General features: G+C 43.8%; 2 protein-coding genes across 5 annotated transcripts in view; one reads left to right on the top strand and one right to left on the bottom strand.

Moving 5' to 3' along the window:
- The window catches only part of LOC132509559 (zinc finger protein 552-like), a 75,172-nt gene extending 59,837 nt beyond the window's left edge, over nucleotides 1–15,335 (top strand). The window contains exon 5 of the mRNA XM_060130703.1: nucleotides 15,086–15,335. Within this exon, the coding sequence (XP_059986686.1) occupies nucleotides 15,086–15,103 (18 nt within the window). The 3' untranslated portion in view covers nucleotides 15,104–15,335. The remainder of the gene's footprint in view (nucleotides 1–15,085) is intronic.
- LOC132509561 (zinc finger protein 416-like) lies at nucleotides 1,207–15,869 on the bottom strand. Of its 4 annotated transcripts, XM_060130705.1 has the most exons (5): nucleotides 15,622–15,869; nucleotides 13,432–13,511; nucleotides 12,524–12,653; nucleotides 11,782–11,850; nucleotides 1,207–1,366 (listed from the first exon to the last, which is right to left on the bottom strand). In XM_060130705.1, exons 1-4 carry the CDS (start codon nucleotides 15,716–15,718, stop codon nucleotides 11,831–11,833), a joined length of 327 nt encoding a protein of 108 aa, XP_059986688.1. In that variant the 5' UTR covers nucleotides 15,719–15,869; the 3' UTR covers nucleotides 1,207–1,366; nucleotides 11,782–11,830. The 4 variants fall into 4 exon arrangements, 1 of the variants encoding a protein (XP_059986688.1); XR_009537050.1 differs by lacking the exon at nucleotides 13,432–13,511; XR_009537052.1 differs by lacking the exon at nucleotides 13,432–13,511 and having other exon boundaries at nucleotides 12,524–12,650.
- Between the last annotated feature and the right edge of the window lie 634 nt (nucleotides 15,870–16,503).

Raw genomic sequence — 16,503 nt, 5'->3', positions numbered from 1 at the left:
GTTATTTGCGTCTACTATTATCAGTACGCAAAAACAGAATACAATGTGGTACCTTCTTTGCATCTTTGTCTCTTTTCAGGCTGCCACAACAAAATACCACAGACTGGGTGGCTTAAAGAAATGTATATTCTCCTATTTCTAGAGGCTGGGAGTCTAAGACCAAGGTGCCAACAGGAATGGTTTCTGGTGAGGCCTTTCTTTCTGACTTCTAATCAACCACCTTCTTGGTGTGTCATTAAATGGCCTTTCCTCTGTTCGTGAATACAGCGAGAAAGTGAGCACCTTCTGGTGCCTTGTCTTCTTCCACAGACACAAGTCACACTGGATTAGGACCCTGTTCTTATGACCTCATTTGTCCTTAGTTATCTCCTTATAGGACATACCTAAAAACATAGTTACATGGGCTGTTAGGGCTTGAACATATGAATCTTGAGGGACACAATTCAGTCCATAACAGACTTACCTATATTATGTAAAGGCCTTTATTCCTTGTGAACATTCTGGTATTTTAGGAGATTGGGTTTGAAGGTAAAGGACTTTCCATTCACTGCACTCATAAGGCCTTTCTCCAGCGTGAATTCTCTGGTGTCTAATGAGGCGAGAGCTCTGGCTAAAACATTCCCCTCGTTCACTGCACTCACATGGCTTTTCACCAGGGTGAACTTTTCGATGCATGATAAGGTTGTACTTCTTGCTAAATAATTTTCCACCTTCCCCATACTCATAAGGCTTTTCACTAGTGTGAACTCTCAAATGCTCCCTGAGGCTACAGTTTTTTCTAAAGGATTTCCCACACTCACGGCACCTGTAAGATCTTTCCCTCTTGAGGACTCTGGTGCGGAACAAGGGTGTGTTTGGGGTTGCAAGCTTTCATGCACTCTAGCCAGTTGTAATGGTTGTTTACACTGTGGAAGGCCACCACACACTCCGGTCCACTGTTTGACTTCTCCCTGGTGTGAGTAGCCTGTTGCTGAAGATGTCCCAAGCTGGCCAGAAAGTCCTTCCCAACCTCCTTACAGGTAAAGGACTTCCCTGACACATGGAATTAGCAGCTCTTCAAGAACAAGACTCTGCTCATATTGCTTTTGAAGCATTTCTCTCCAACATGCTGCTTGTGCAGCGATAAAGGTCTGCAGTGAGAGGAAATTGTTTTCCACATGCCCCACACATGGGCAGTTTCGGCCTGTGATGTGTTTCTTGGTGTTCAACCAAGTGCAAACTGTCTCTCAACATGGGTCCACACATCTCACAGACGTGGGCCTTCTGGGGAGAGAGACCTGCTTTAAGAGTCCTATCCTGTGGCATTACTTTGCAGAAATGCTGTGCTCAGAAGATGCCTCCTTATTCTCCACTCTACACCAACAACCTGAAAGAAGGAAATGCTGGTGAAGTGCATGTTGATTCCGGTGAGAAGGGTAACCTGTAGAAAAGTGTGTGTGGGACAAACCCAGGAACAATCAGTGGGATTGTTCTGGGGACCAAAGAGTTGGGTACAGGTTGAGAATGGGTTGATTAGCAGAACTGGGCCTCTAAAGATCACAGAACAGGGGAGGACTCACGAGGTTAAATACAGCACCACTGGGTGCAGCACAGGGAGGAAAGGGTCTACAACTCCTTCCCTTGGAAACAACTCTCTCTGGAGATCTGGTCTTCTGCTGACATCGGTGTGTTATGTAGAAGAGTGTGTTCAGGCCCAAGAAAATGCAACTACAACAGAGTAGCTGGTGTTCAATGACTGTTTAAGAATATGTGTGTGGGACATCCCTGGCGGTCCAGTGGTTGGGACTCTGCATTCCAGTGCGGGGGATGTGGGGTTGATCCTTGATCGAGGAGCTGGGATCCCACATGCCTTGGGGCCACAGGGCCAGAACATAAAACAGAAGCAATACTGTAGCAAATTCAATAAAGACTCTGAAAATGGTCCACATCAAAAAAGTCTTAAAAAAAAAAAGAAAGAAAGAATATGTGTGCATGTTACAATGCACATGTAGAGGCCAATGTCAGAGAGTACTACAGGTGGAGCAATGAGAACAGCGAGTGAGATGTGTAGCCCACAGATGTGGTGAACAGCCCTGAGCTGGAAGAGCAGAAGTGACAAATAGCAGAGCTGACAAGTTGGCAGTGTCAAGAATGGGAAAGGAAAGGCATTAGGCTGCCTTTGTCAACAGCACCAAAATACTACACAAACAGAATAGGTTTCTGTATGATCTGAGCACAGCTCAGACATCGTGCCTCCCCCAGGGCTAGGCTCCCATGGAATCCATACTGCTGTAGCTGGATTTATGCTACAAACTCAAATGTTTATGTTCCTGCAAACACCATATGTTGAAATCTTAACCTCAATGTGATGGTAGTAAGAGGTGGGGGACTCTGGCAGGTGATTAGATCATGAGGGTGAAGCCCCCACCAATGAGATTAGTGCCCTTGTACAAGTGACCCCAGAAAGCCTTCTCATTCCCCTTCTGCCATGTGAGGACACAGCAACAAGGAGACCATTTATGAACAAGGAAGTAGGCCTCACCAGACACTGAAACTGCCAGTGCCTTGATCGAGGACTGCCCAGCCTCCAGACCTGTGACATAAATGTTTGTTGTGTAAGTACCAGACTATGGTAGTTTGTTATAGAAACCTGACTGGACTAAAACAGAAATTGGTTTGAGAAGTGGGATGCTGCTTGCAAGAAAAACCTGAAAAATTAGAAGTGGCTTTGGATCTGGGTAATGGTCAGAGGCTACCAAGAGTTTTGAGGTGCATATTTGCAAAAGCCAATATTTTCAAGAATGCTAAGTAATTCTGGTAAGAGCTTAGGAACAAAAGAGGGGAGTTATAGAGAAAGGTTCCATCTTCTTAGATGATAATGAATCATGAACAAAATGTGCATAGAAATATGGATGGTAAATGCTATTCTATTCTGATGAATCTGAGAAAGAAATGAGGAACATGTTATTAGACAAGGAACACTGAAGATCCTTTTTATAAAGTGGAAAAGAACTTGGCTGAATTTTGTTCATGTTCTAGTGTTTTATAGAAGGTAAAATGTGTGAGCAATGAAATTTGATATTTAGCTGAGAAAATTCTAAACCATGCTGCAGAGCAGCTTGGTTCCTCCTGACTGCTTAGAGTAAGATACAATTAGAGAGATGACTTGACGACGGGATTGTTAAGCAAAAAGGAACCAGAACTTAAAGATCTGAAAAATTCTCAGCCTATCCATTTTGAAAAGAATGAGAAGGTGTTTTCAGAAGGGAACACTAAGACTTTGATAAGATTAGCATGCATATGACCCAGAAACCTCATCTGCCATCTCAAAAATGATCCCCCTTAAGGTGATCAGGGACCCTCATGGCTGCCACCTCCACCACAGGCCCAGAGAGCAAGGGCCAAGGGAGAGCAACATGACTCCAATGGGTGGGGCCACCTATCTGGGTCAGGCACACCACGATGTTCCCACTCCATGCCTCATGGCGGGGCCCCGGCAGAGAGCTGTGTTGTGCTCGGCAGACACATGGGGCCAGGGATTCCCAGAGCTGTAGCACCTGGACACAACACCAACAGAGCCACCAGCTAACAGTGCCAGTCTGAGAGCCACCGTCATGAGATCCCAATCCAGGAGAGCAGCAGAGGCAAGACTGCTCCCCAGTGGGCCTGGAGGGCAGAGCACTGAACCACAGAGGATTATACTTGAGGCTTAAGGTCCAAAGACATTTGCCCCAGTAAGCTTTGGACTTACTCGGTACCTATCACTCCTTTCTCCCTTCCCTTTAGAATGGGAATTGTTTCATTCTGGGATGGGAATGTCTACCTCATGCCTGTTCCACCACTATATTTTGGAAGCACATAACTTGTTTGGTTATATAGGTTCTCAGCTGGAGAGAGATCTGTTGCAGGGTAAACTGTATTTCAAGTCTCACCAATATCTGATATAAATGATATTTAGATGAGACTTTGGAATTTAGAGTTGATGCTAGAACTAGTTAAGATTTTGGGGGCATGTTTGCTGGCCCTGCAAGGTGGAAATGGTCATGTAGTAGGTTTTTGGGGTTTTTTTGTTTTTTCCTTTCCACCCACGGGGTTTGAGTTTCTGGCTGGGAGTCAGGTTTCTGGAAATCTATGTGGAAAATTAACGGTATATGTGGTATCTGTCTTCAATAGGGCTAAAAGGAGCCCAAGCCCATTAACCAGCTGAACAAAGTCTATGATGCAATAGACCCTTGCTGAGATTTAGACTGGAGAGGTTGTGGAAGTGGGGCTGGGCCAGGATACAAAGAGAAATATGGGGGAAGAGAGAAGTTACTGAGAAGAATCAAGAGATCCTAGCATTCTTATTTGCTGTGTGATCCTAGTCAAGCAACTTATTCTCTTTAGGAATTCTTTTATAAAATTTGACCAACAGGACCAACCTCACAGAATTACTGAGAAGAAAAAAATGAGATTTCTAAAAACCTGAAGAGTAAGCTTTTAGAAAAATCATCAGAAGGAAGGAAATTGGAGAAATAAAACTGAAAACATTCAGAATCTTGATGGTGTGCCAAACAAAATGTCAACTGGAGCTTGACCAAAAACTAAAATGAGCAAACCAAAGCCCAGGAAAGCCATGTGGCAGACAGGGTCTTGGTGCTCTGGCCTGAGCCTCTGGGGTGGGAGAGCCAAGTTCAGGACATTGGACCACCAGAGACTTCCTGGTCCCATGTAATATCAATTGGCGAGAGCTCTCCCAGAGATCTCTGTCTCAACACTAAGACCCAGCTCCACCCAGTGGCCAGCAAACTCCAGTGCTAGATGCCCCATGCCAAACAACTAGCAAGACAGGAACACAACCCCACCCATTAGCAGAGAGGCTGCCTAAAATCATACTAAGTTCACAGACACCCCAAAAAACACCACCAGAAGTGGTTCTGCCCATCAGAAAGACAAGATCCAGCCTCACTCACCAGATCACAGGCACCAGCCTCCTCCACCAGGAAGCCTACACAAACCACTGAACCAACCTCACCCACTGGGGGCAGACACCAAAAACAATGGAAACTACAAACCTGCAGCCTGCAAAAAGGAGACCCCAAACATAGTAAGTTAAACAAAATGAGAAATCAGAGAAACATGCAGCAGATGAAGGAGCAAGGTAAAAATCCACCAGCCCAAACAAATGAAGAGGAAATAAGCAGTCTACCTGAAAAAGAATTCAGAGTAATGATAGTAAAGATGATCCAAAATCTTGGAAATAGAATGGAGAAAATACAAGAAACGTTTAATAAGGACCTAGAAGAACTAAAGAGTAAGCAAATGATGAACAACACGATAATTGAAATTAAAAATTCTCTAGAAGGAATCATTAGCAGAATAACTGAGGCAGAAGAACGGATAGGTGACCTGGAAGATAAAATAGTGGAAATAACTACTGCAGAGCAGAATAAAGAAAAAAGAATGAAAAGAATTGAGAACAGTCTCAAAGACCTCTGGGACAACATTAAATGCACCAACATTCAAATTATAGGGGTCTCAGAAGAAGAGAAAAAGAAAGGGTCTGGGGCTTCCCTGGTGGCTCAGTGGTTGAGAGTCCACCTGCCAATGCAGGGGACACGGGTTCATGCCCCGGTCCAGGAAGTTCCCACATGCCACGGAGCAGCTAGGCCCGTGAGCCATGGCCGCTGAGCCTGTGCGTCCGGAGCCTGTGCTCCACAACGGGAGAGACCACAACAGTGAGAGGCCCACGTACCACAAAAAAAAAGAGAAAAGAAAGAAAGGGTCTGAGAAAATATTTGAGGAGACTATAGTTGAAAACTTCCCTAACATGGGAAAGGAAATAGTCAATCAAGTCTAGGAAGCGCAGAGATTCCCATACAGGAGAAACACTCCGAGACATATATTAATCAAACGATCAAAAATTAAATACAAAGAAAAAATATTAAAAGCATCAAGCAACAACAAGCAACAAATAACTTACAAGGGAATCCCCATAAGGTTAACAGCTGATCTTTCAGCTGAAATTCTGCAATCCAGAAGGGAGTGGCAGGACATATTTAAAGTGATGAAAGGGAAAAATCTACAACTCAGACCACTCTACCCAGCAAGGATCTCATTCAGATTTGATGGAGAAATTAAAACCTTTACAGACAAGCAAAAGTTAAGAGAATTCAGCAACACCAAACCAGCTTTACAACAAATGCTAAAGGAATGTCTCTAGGCAGGAAACACAAGAGAAGGAAAAGACCTACAAAAACAAACCCAAAACAATTAAGAAAATAGTAATAGGAACATACATATTGATAATTACATTAAATGTAAATGGATTAAATGCTCCAACCAAAAGACATAGACTGGCTGAATGGATACAAAAACAAGACCTGTATATATGCTGTCTACAAGAGACCCACTTCAGACCTAGGGAAACATACAGACTGAAAGTGAGGGGATGGAAAAAGATATTCCATGCAAATGGATATCAAAAGAAAGCTGGAGTAGCAATTCTCATATCAGACAAAATAGACTTTAAAATAAAGACTATTACAAGAGACAAAAGAAGGACACTACATAATGATCAAGGGATCAATCCAAGAAGAAGATATAACAATTGTAAATATTTATGCACCCAACACAGGAGAACCTCAATACATAAGGCAACTGCTAAGGGCCATAAAAGGGGAAATTGAAAGTTAACACAATAATAGTAGGGGACTTTAACACCCCACTTTCACCAATGGACAGATCATCCAAAATGAAAATAAATAAGGTAACACAAGCTTTAAACGACACATTAAACAAGATGGATTTAATTGATATTTATAGGACATTCCATCTAAAACCAACAGAATACACTTTCTTCTCAAGTGTCCATGGAACATTCTCCAGGAGAGACAATATTTTCAGTCACAAATCAAGCCTTGGTAAATTTAAGAAAATTGAAATCTTATCAAGTATTTTTTCCAACCACAATGCTATGAGACAAGATATCAATTACAGGAAAGCAACTGTAAAAAACACAAACGCATGGAGGCTAAACAATACGCTACTAAATGACCAAGAGATCACCGAAGATATCAAATAGGAAATCAAAAAATACTTAGAAACAAATGACAATGAAAACACAATGACCGGGCTTCCCTGGTGGCGCAATGGTTGAGAGTCTGCCTGCCGATGCAGGGGACGCGGGTTCGTGCCCCAGTCCAGAAGGATCCCACATGCCATGGAGCAGCTGGGCCCGTGAGCCATGGCTGCTGAGCTTGTGCGTCCAGAGCCTGTGCTCCGCAACGGGAGAGGCCACAGCAGTGAGAGGCCCACGTACCTCAAAAAAATAATAATAATAAAAACAGAAAAAACACAATGACCCAAAATCCATGGGATGCAGCAAAAGCAGTTCTAAGAGAGAAGTTTATACAAATCCTACATCAGAAACTAGAAAAATCTCAAATAAACAACCTAACCTTATACCTAAAGCAAACAGAGAAAGTAGAACAAAAAAACATAAAGTTAGCAGAAGGAAAGACATCATAAAGATCAGATCAGAAATAAATGAAAAAGAAATGAAGGAAACAATAGCAAAGACCAATAAAACTAAAAGCTCGTTCTTTGAGAAGATAAACAAAATTAATAAACCATTAGCCAGACTCATCAAGAAAAAAAGGGAGAAGACTGAAATCAACAGAATTAGAAATGAAAAAGGAGAAGTAACAACTGACACTGCAGAAAAACAAAGGATCATGAGATATTACTATAAGCAACTCTATGCCAATAAAATGGACAACCTGGAAGAAATGGACAAACTCTTAGAAAATCACAACCTTCCAAGACTGAACCAGGAAGAATTAGAAAAAAATATAAACAGACCAATCACAAGCACTGAAATTGAAACTGTGATTAAAGATCTTCCAACAAACAAGAGCCCAGGGGGTTTCCCTGGTGGCGCAGTGGTTGAGAGTCCGCCTGCTGATGCAGGGGACACGGGTTCGTGCCCCGGTCCGGAAAACAAACAAGAGCCCAGGACCAGACGGCTTCACAGGCAAATTCTATTAAACATTTAGAGAAAAGCTAACACCTATTCTTCTCAAACTCTTCCAAAATATAGCAGAGGGAGGAACACTCCCAAACTCATTCTATGAGGCCACCATCCCCCTGATACCAAAACCAGACAAAGATGTCACAAAAAAAGAAAACCACAGGCCAATATCACTGATGAACATAGATGCAAAAATCTTCAACAAAATACTAGCAAACAGAATCCAACAGCACAGTAAAAGGATCATACACCGTGATCAAGTGGGGTTTATCCCAGGAATGCAAGGATTCTTCAATATTCGCGTCAATCAATGTGATACACCATATTAACAAATTGAAAAATAAAAACCATATGATTATCTCAGTAGATGCAGAAAAAGCTTTCGACAACATTCAACACCCATTTAAGATAAAAACTCTCCAGAAAGTAGGCATAGAGGGAAACTTCCTCAACATTATAAAGGCCATATATGACAAACCCACAGCCAGTTCTCAATGGTGAAAAACTGAAACCATTTTCTCTAAGATCAGGAACAAGACAAGGTTGCCCACTCTCACCACTACTATTCAAGGTAGTTTTGGAAGTTTTAGCCACAGCAATCAGAGAAGGAAAAAGAAATAAAAGGAATCCAAATCGGAAATGAAGAAGTAAAGCTGTCACTGTCTGCAAATGACATGATACTATACATAGAGAATCCTAAAGATGCTACCAGAAAACTACTAGAGCTAATCAATGAAATTGGTAGAGTAGCAGGATACAAAATTAATGCACAGAAATCTCTTGCATTCCTATACACTAATGATGAAAAATCTGAAAGAGAAATTAAGGAAACACTCCCATTTACCACTGCAACAAAAAGAATAAAATACCAAGGAATAAACCTACCTAAGGAGACAAAAGAACTGTATGCAGAAAACTATTAAGACACTGATGAAAGAAATTAAAGATGATACAAACAGATGGAGAGATACACCATGTTCTTGGATTAGAAGAATCAACATTGTGAAAATGACTATACGATCCAAAGCAATATACAGATTCAGTGCAATCCCTATGAAACTACCAATGGCATTTTTCACAGAACTAGGACAAAAAATTTCACAATTTGTATGGAAACACAAAAGACCCTGAATAGCCAAAGCAATCTTGAGAACGAAAAACGGAGCTGGAGGAAACAGGTTCCCTGACTTCAGACTATACTACAAAGCTACAGTAATCAAGACAGTATGGTACTGGCACAAAAACAGAAATATAGATCAGTGGAACAGGATAGAAAGCCAGAGATAAACCCACACACATATGGACACCTTATCTTTGATAAAGGAGGCAAGAATATACAATAGAGAAAAGACAACCTCTTCAATAAGTGGTACTAGGAAAACTGGACAGTTACATGTAAAAGAATAAAATCAGAACACTTCCTAACACCATACACAAAAATAAGTTCAAAATGGATTAAAGACCTAAATGTAAGGCCAGACACTATAAAACTCTTAGAGAAAAACATAGGCAGAACACTCTATGACATAAATCACAGCAAGATCCTTTTGGACCCACCTCCTAGAGAAATGGAAATAAAAACAAAAATAAACAAATGGGATCTAATGAAACTTAAAAGCTGTTGCGCAGCAAAGGAAACCATATACAAGGTGAAAAGACAACCCTCAGAATAGGAGAAAATATTTGCAAGTGAAGCAACTGACAAAGGATTAATCTCCAAAATATACAAGCAGCTCATGCAGCTCATAGCAAAAAAACAAACAACCCAACCCAAAAATGGGCAGAAGAGCTAAATAGACATTTCTCCAAAGGAGATATACAGATTGCCAACAAATACATGAAAGGATGCTCAACATCACTAATCATTAGAGAAATGCAAATCAAAACTACAATGAGGTATCACTGCACACTGGTCAGAATGGCCATCATCAAAAAATCTACAAACAATAAATGCTGGAGAGGGTGTGGAGAAAAGGGAACCCTCCTGAACTGTTGGTGGGAATGTAAACTGATACAGCCATTATGGGGAATAGTATGGAGGTTCCTTAAAAAACTAAAAATAGAACTACCATATGACCCAGCAATCCGACTACTGGGCATATACCCTGAGAAAACCATAATTCAAAAAGAGTCATGTACCAAAATATTCATTGCAGCTCTATTTACAATAGCCAGGACATAGATGCAACCTAAGTGTCCGTCAACAGATGAATGGATAAAGAAGATGTGGCACATATATACAATGGAATATTACTCAGCCATAAAAAGAAACGAAATTGAGTTATTTGTAGTGAGGTGGATGGACCTAGAGTCTGTCACACAGAGGGAAATAAGTTAGAAAGAGAGAAACAAATACCATATGCTAACACATATATATGGAATCTAAAAAAAAAAAACAAAAAAGTTTCTGAAGAACCTAGGGGCAGAACAGGAATAAAGATACAAACGTAGAGAATGGACCTGAGGACACATGGAGGGGGTAGGGTAAGCTGGGACAATGTGAGAGAGTGGTTTTGACATATATACACTACCAAACGTAAAACAGATAGCTAGTGGGATGCAGCCGCATAGCACAGGGAGATCAACTTGGTGCTTTGTGACCACCTAGAGGGGTGGGATATGGAGGGTGGGAGGGAGATGCAAGAAGGAGGGCATATGGGGATATATGTATACATATAGCCGATTCACTTTGTTGTACAGTAGAAACTAACACAACATTGTAAAGCAATTATACTTCAATAAAGATGTTTAAAAAAAAGATTTTGGGGGTTGTTGGAATGGATAAATTTATTTTGTATGTGAGAGGACATGAATTTTGGGAGCCAAGGGTAGAATGCTATAGATTGAATGCTTGTGTCCCCGCAAAATTCATATGTTGAAATCCTAATCCTCAATGTGATGGTATTAGGAAGTGGGGGTCTTTGGCAGGTGATTAGGTCATGAAGGTGGGGCCATAATAAATGGGATTAGTGCCCTTATAAATGAGACCCCAGAATGCTCCCTAGCCCCTTCCAACATATAAGGACATAAAGAGAAGGTGGCAGCTATGAACAAGTAATAGGGCCCTCACCAGAACCTCATGCTGGTGCCTTGATCTTGGACTTTCCAGCCCACAGAACTGTGAGAAATCAATTTCTGTTGTTTATAAGCTACCCAGTCTGTGGTATTTTGTTACAGCAGCCTGAATGTACTAAGACAGACAGGGATAAACATGTGGGTAAAAGGGTTTGGTAAGCTACTGAGCAACACACTAATGTAATGTATTATGCAATCATAATTTCTGCCCTTTAGCTCCCTTTCTACCTTTTAAACTGTCTCCTAAACTGCAGGTTTAAAAATTTACAGTGTCAGGATATAGTTCCTAGAATGTGAAAATCACTGTGCTCTACAGATCTAAAGGAGAATGAGGTTTGTTACTCATTTAAGCACTCCAAGTTGCAAGTGCTAAGGCAGGATTTGGAACCCTGAAATCCCTAATGGGATTTGTGGGTGTTGAGGCCATAGTTCCTTGGACAAGCTGCTTCTCCTCAGTGAGACCCAGTTTCCTGGTTATTAACAATTTTTCACATAATCTATGCTTGGCTTCTCTGCTGAGAGAGGCCATGTTTAGAAGTAGGATTGGGTGGAGGATGGAGGCTGTGAATGGAACCACACTGTAAAGCAAGACCCAACTGTTCACCAGAGGCTCCAGGAGAGGACTTTTTTGTTTTTTGTCCTCATGGAATGTTGTCCAAATCCTGATAAGTTGTCAAAGAGAGGCAAACCATCCTAGGGCAGTAGACAGTACATACCTATTCTTTTCGTAGAAAAAGAGAAGGCTCTTTCCACAAGGCCAGTGCCTTAATCTTCAACTTCCCAGACTGCAGAAGAGTGAGAAATAAATGTTTGTTTAAACACCCAACCATGTTAGTTTGTTATAGCAGCATGAACTGACTACGACAATTTATTTCCATTCTGTGAACCACCCAGGGCTCTCCACCCCACCCCCAAGATGAGCAACTACATGGGACCTGGGTGATGGAAGTGTTAAGGGAAAGATAGGACAGAAGGCATTCAGGATTGGCCCAGAATACTGATAGCCCACAGGAAAGAAAACTATTACAAAGAGAACTTTGGGGGAGGCTCTTACAAGAACAGAACATGATCCACATAAGTAGTGACTATGTCAGTGATGGTAATTGCTGGCACAGGCAGGCATGAGGAAATGTCAACTAGAGGAAGTAAGTTAGACCTGGGTCACACACGTTCCTTGGATCTGGACAAAGTCACCTGGCCCGGGAGAAGGCAAGTAAGGTAGGATGCAGGATGAGTACAAGACTCTGGACCCTGCATCCTTCCCTGGGAGTCTGCAGGAAAGCAGGTGTAGGACCTGCTCAAAGAGAGGAGAGGGCAGTCCTACCAACCACAGCACCTATTCAGGAAACTGAGGAAGCAGTGCCCACAGTCCTGATTTGAGAATGACATAGCTGGTCCTGGGGAAAGAGAAAGGGCAGAGGCTATCTCTGGGCACAGGGGTAGGTTTGAGGGTCTTACCCAGGGAGGTTACAAGTGCAAAATTCTCCAGTATCACATCTTGGTACAGGCATCTGTGAGGCTCGTCAAGGAGATTCCGTTCCTCCAAAGAGAAGTACATGGCCACATCCTCAAAGGTCACATTGCCCTGCTAAGATGATGACAGAAGAACCAAAAGCAGTCCACTTCTGAGTCACAATCCCTTCCCCCAACATCTATTCCATGCCCACCCTCCTCCCAAGCTCCTTAACTCAGCGTTTTGAGAAACTAGGCCTTGGCACCACTGATGCCATTGTGTCTTCATGTGCCCATTAATCCCTGGGTCCAGGAGGCAGGTGGAGAAACATACAGTTGACCCTTGAACAACACAGGTTTGAACCACAAGAGTCCACTCATACTTGGATTTTTTTCAATAAATAAATACTACAGTACTCACGATCTGTGTATAGGTAGGATGAATCAGCAGTTGTGGAACTACAGATACAGAGGGCCTACCTGTAAACTTTTATGCAGATTTTCGAGTGTGCAGAGGGTTGGTGCTCCTAACCCCTTGTTGTTGAAGGGTCAACAATATCTAAGCCATGGGCCTGGCATAGAGGATCCAGAGGCTCATATTACCCTGGTATTACCAAAGTCTCAATACCAGATCCTGGAACCTTCAGGTATACTCCCTAAGTTCACACCACTCTTTAGAATGCACATCCCTCACATCCCTAGATTCCACAGCCACATGCCCATGGCCACCACCACCTTAGGGCCCACACCATAGGCATGTCTTTGGTCTCCCTACATTACTCGTGTCTTAATCAACACCTCTTCAACCCACTGTTGAGGGTGGAATTCCCAGTGTATAGTTATGGAGACAGCCAAACATGTGACATTTGACACTGAACATATGAGACAGCAGTTTATAAATCACATATACTCACAGCCTGAGAGAGGAGGACACACCACACTACACAGGGCCACATGGAGGTTGTACTCCAGAAGAGAGGCTGTACACTGGGGGCTGTGGGACATAAGCTTTGTAGTATCAAGAGGGAGAAGTATTCCTTGGTTCCCATGGGAGGGTGTGATTGGCTTTGTGCAAAATTCCATGGATTGGTAGGAACTGAAACCTGCTACAAAGGGATGAACAGGAACTGCTCTGGTCTCCTTGCTAAAAAGGGGGTATCTGGTAGGAGCAGAGTGGGGAGGGCAACTTGCACTGAGGACATTTGAGCCATCCCATTTTCTACCACCCATGTTAAGGCTACCCATAACGGGCTTATGCTGCAATTTGACAGATTACATAAAGATTATGCTTGACATAGTTAAACACAATCCAGTATGATGCCAGACATCCCATGGCTTCCACTAGCAGTCACAGCCCCAAAACTTTCTATGAAGATCTCCCTGCCTGGCTCAGTTCCTTGCCTCTGACTTAGTCACACAGAATCACACGTGTATCTCAGACACACATGGCTCTCCTCTACTTGTGTGCTTCACTTGCTGCCCCCTACCACTACAACCTTCCTCTGTCCACCTACCCCTCGTTCAAAGAACAGCCCACAGGTGGCCTACCCCAAGCCTAGTGACTCTCACAGATGACTACATTTGCTCTTGACCTTATCCTCCAGGCTGAATGATAAACAAGCTACATGGGCTTCCCTGGTGGCACAGTGGTTAAGAATCTGCCTCCCAAAGCAGGGGACACGGGTTCGATCCCTGGTCCAGAAAGATCCCACATGCCGCGGAGCAACTAAGCCCGTGTGCCACAAGTACTGAGCCCGCATGCTGCAACTACTGAAACCCGCGCGCCTAGAGCCCATGCTCCGCAACAAGAGAAGCCACCGTTATCAGAAGCCTGCGCACTGCAACGAACAGTAGCCCCCGCTCAGCGCCTGCTTGCCCCAACTAGAGAAAGCCTGCGCGCAGCAACGAAGACCCTACTCAGCCAATAAACACATAAATAAATTAATTTTTTTAAAAAAAGAGAGAAACAAGCTCCACCGAAGTCCTCACAAAATCCTGGTGTGTACAGAGTGGTAAATAAGCACCAGTTCTGGCTTGACTGTCATCTCACTTCAATTGCTACTATGACTGTGCATCCATCTCATGTCGTCTTTTCTTGGGAGCCTTGGCCACCTGCCAGACAATACTGTCTCTGAGAGCCTCCCCAATTCCTTTTCCACCACCCCAGGTGGGACTCAAGGACTGGGGAAATAGCACTTAAGAGTCCCAAGACACCACAATCCAGACATGTGATTCAGTGTCAGGCCCAGCGAGGGAACGGGACATCTTCCACTTGACTGTATTGGTTCCATAAGCAGCCATGGAAATGTGGAACAAGTGATGAGTCTATGGAGGGGTTTGATGGGCTCAGGCTTCCATGTACCCCTGCCTGGCCCTGAAGTCTGGGATAGCTACTTAATCTCTGAGCCTCAGTGATCAGTTCCCCTTTTACAAGGTGTCCCTGTGCCTGTCACCCTCCCCCACTTGCCACCACACTGTCAGAAACAGGGCCCCACCAGAAACCTAGCAGGACCCTGAGGGGCTCCTGGGTACGGAAGCCTTTCTGTGTCTTGCTTTTCTTGTTTGTAGGTCAAGGGATATTCATAACAATATCCTTGAGCTCTACTGAACTAAAACCCCCAACAAATAGAAGATGCTAACTACTTGATGAAGCATTCTTCAGAGAAGATCAGGACACCACCTGAGGCCAGATTAAAGGAATGCAAACCCTACTCAAACCCTGATCCTAATCAACAACCGCGTTCTTCAACTGTTGCTGTAAAACTCCTCACCAAATTCCCCCGGTTATCGGGGCACAAGCCCACTGTGTCCCCCCTCGCCTGGCAAAGCAATAAAACTATTATTTTCTGCTTCACCGAAAACTGTCTCTGAGATTCGATTCGGCACCTGTGCACAGAGGCCAAGCTTTTGGCATCACACCCACGGCCGCCTCACCATCCTGGACAGAGGGTCCTGGGCTGGGAGCACGAGAGTAGGCGCCCCACACTGGGAGCTTTATTGTCTGCTGGGGTGAGGGCTGCGAGCACAAGAGCAGGCGCCCCGCACTGGGGGCTTTAGTGTCTGCTGGGGTGAGCGCGGTGAGGGTCCGGAGGACAGGCATCTACCTGAGGCGGGTCCCTCAGCACCACCGCTGCCATTGGGGTCTGTGGGCAGAGCGGGACCCAGATCGGCAGTCCCTCTCCCAGGCCTGGCGCGGGGCATCGGGGCGGCGTCGCCGAGCCTCAGACCCGCTTTTGTCCTGGGGGAACAAGGCCTCTTCTCGGACCTTGTTGGCCGTCACGTCGGTCCAGACCCAGCAGTCCGGAGCCAGAACAGACCCAGAGCAGTTAAAATGGCCGCCACGAGAAGGAAACCAGAAGTCTCTCCCTTATGAATTGCACCTGATACGGAAACGCCCCTTTTATGAGACTTTGATTGGCTGAGTGGCGCTGCCGCCCGTCGTGGAGAATTCTGGGTAATGTAGTTCCCGCAGAACCACAGGCCGCGTGTGAGGATACTCCCCGCCGACCTCTAGTAAAGAAGGCAGAAAAAAAAAAAAAAGGCAGAGCTCCGCTGCCAGGGGCGCTGGGAAATTGTGCGTCTGGGTTCTCGAGCAGAGGAGGGACTTCGCTCCTTCTTGAAAAGGCCATACTCAGATTTCTGGGGAGCCCTTTCTGCAACTGATGGCGCAGGTGTTTGGAGACGTATTAGTTTGGACTCCCGGGAAGCTCAGCGTGCTCTGAGAGGCTAAACAAATTCTTTCAGACACCCCTAAAGGCTACAGATATAAATGAACCTGTCATTCCATAGAGTCACAAAAGTTGTGTCCCCGGGTATAGGAAGCTCATAAAAATTATCATAAGCAATTCAAGCGTCAAAATTATAAAAATTAAACCATGTTTAGGAATTCAAGAAATTATCTTTAACAATCATACGGCAATGATCATAGACAAAAATAAATTAACTATGTACGTTTGAAGTAATTGCTCTGAAACAAATTGAGATAT

This window comes from Lagenorhynchus albirostris, chromosome 19 (assembly GCF_949774975.1).
Source record: "Lagenorhynchus albirostris chromosome 19, mLagAlb1.1, whole genome shotgun sequence".
NCBI classification, from domain to species: Eukaryota; Metazoa; Chordata; class Mammalia; order Artiodactyla; family Delphinidae; genus Lagenorhynchus; species Lagenorhynchus albirostris.
Note: the sequence above shows the minus strand (reverse complement) of the source record. Positions and strands in the feature narration are given on the sequence as shown.

What these genes read in the sequence shown, in the direction of transcription:
- LOC132509561 (XM_060130705.1), bottom strand. Translation starts at nt 15,718, where the DNA reads ATGCCCCGCGCCAGGCCTGGGAGAGGGACTGCCGATCTGGGTCCCGCT. An exon ending in TGCTGAGGGACCCGCCTCAG is followed by an intron (nt 13,512 to 15,621) that starts GTAGATGCCTGT and finishes TATGTCCCACAG; the next exon opens with CCCCCAGTGTACAGCCTCTC. An exon ending in GTGTCCTCCTCTCTCAGGCT is followed by an intron (nt 12,654 to 13,431) that starts GTGAGTATATGT and finishes TCATCATCTTAG; the next exon opens with CAGGGCAATGTGACCTTTGA.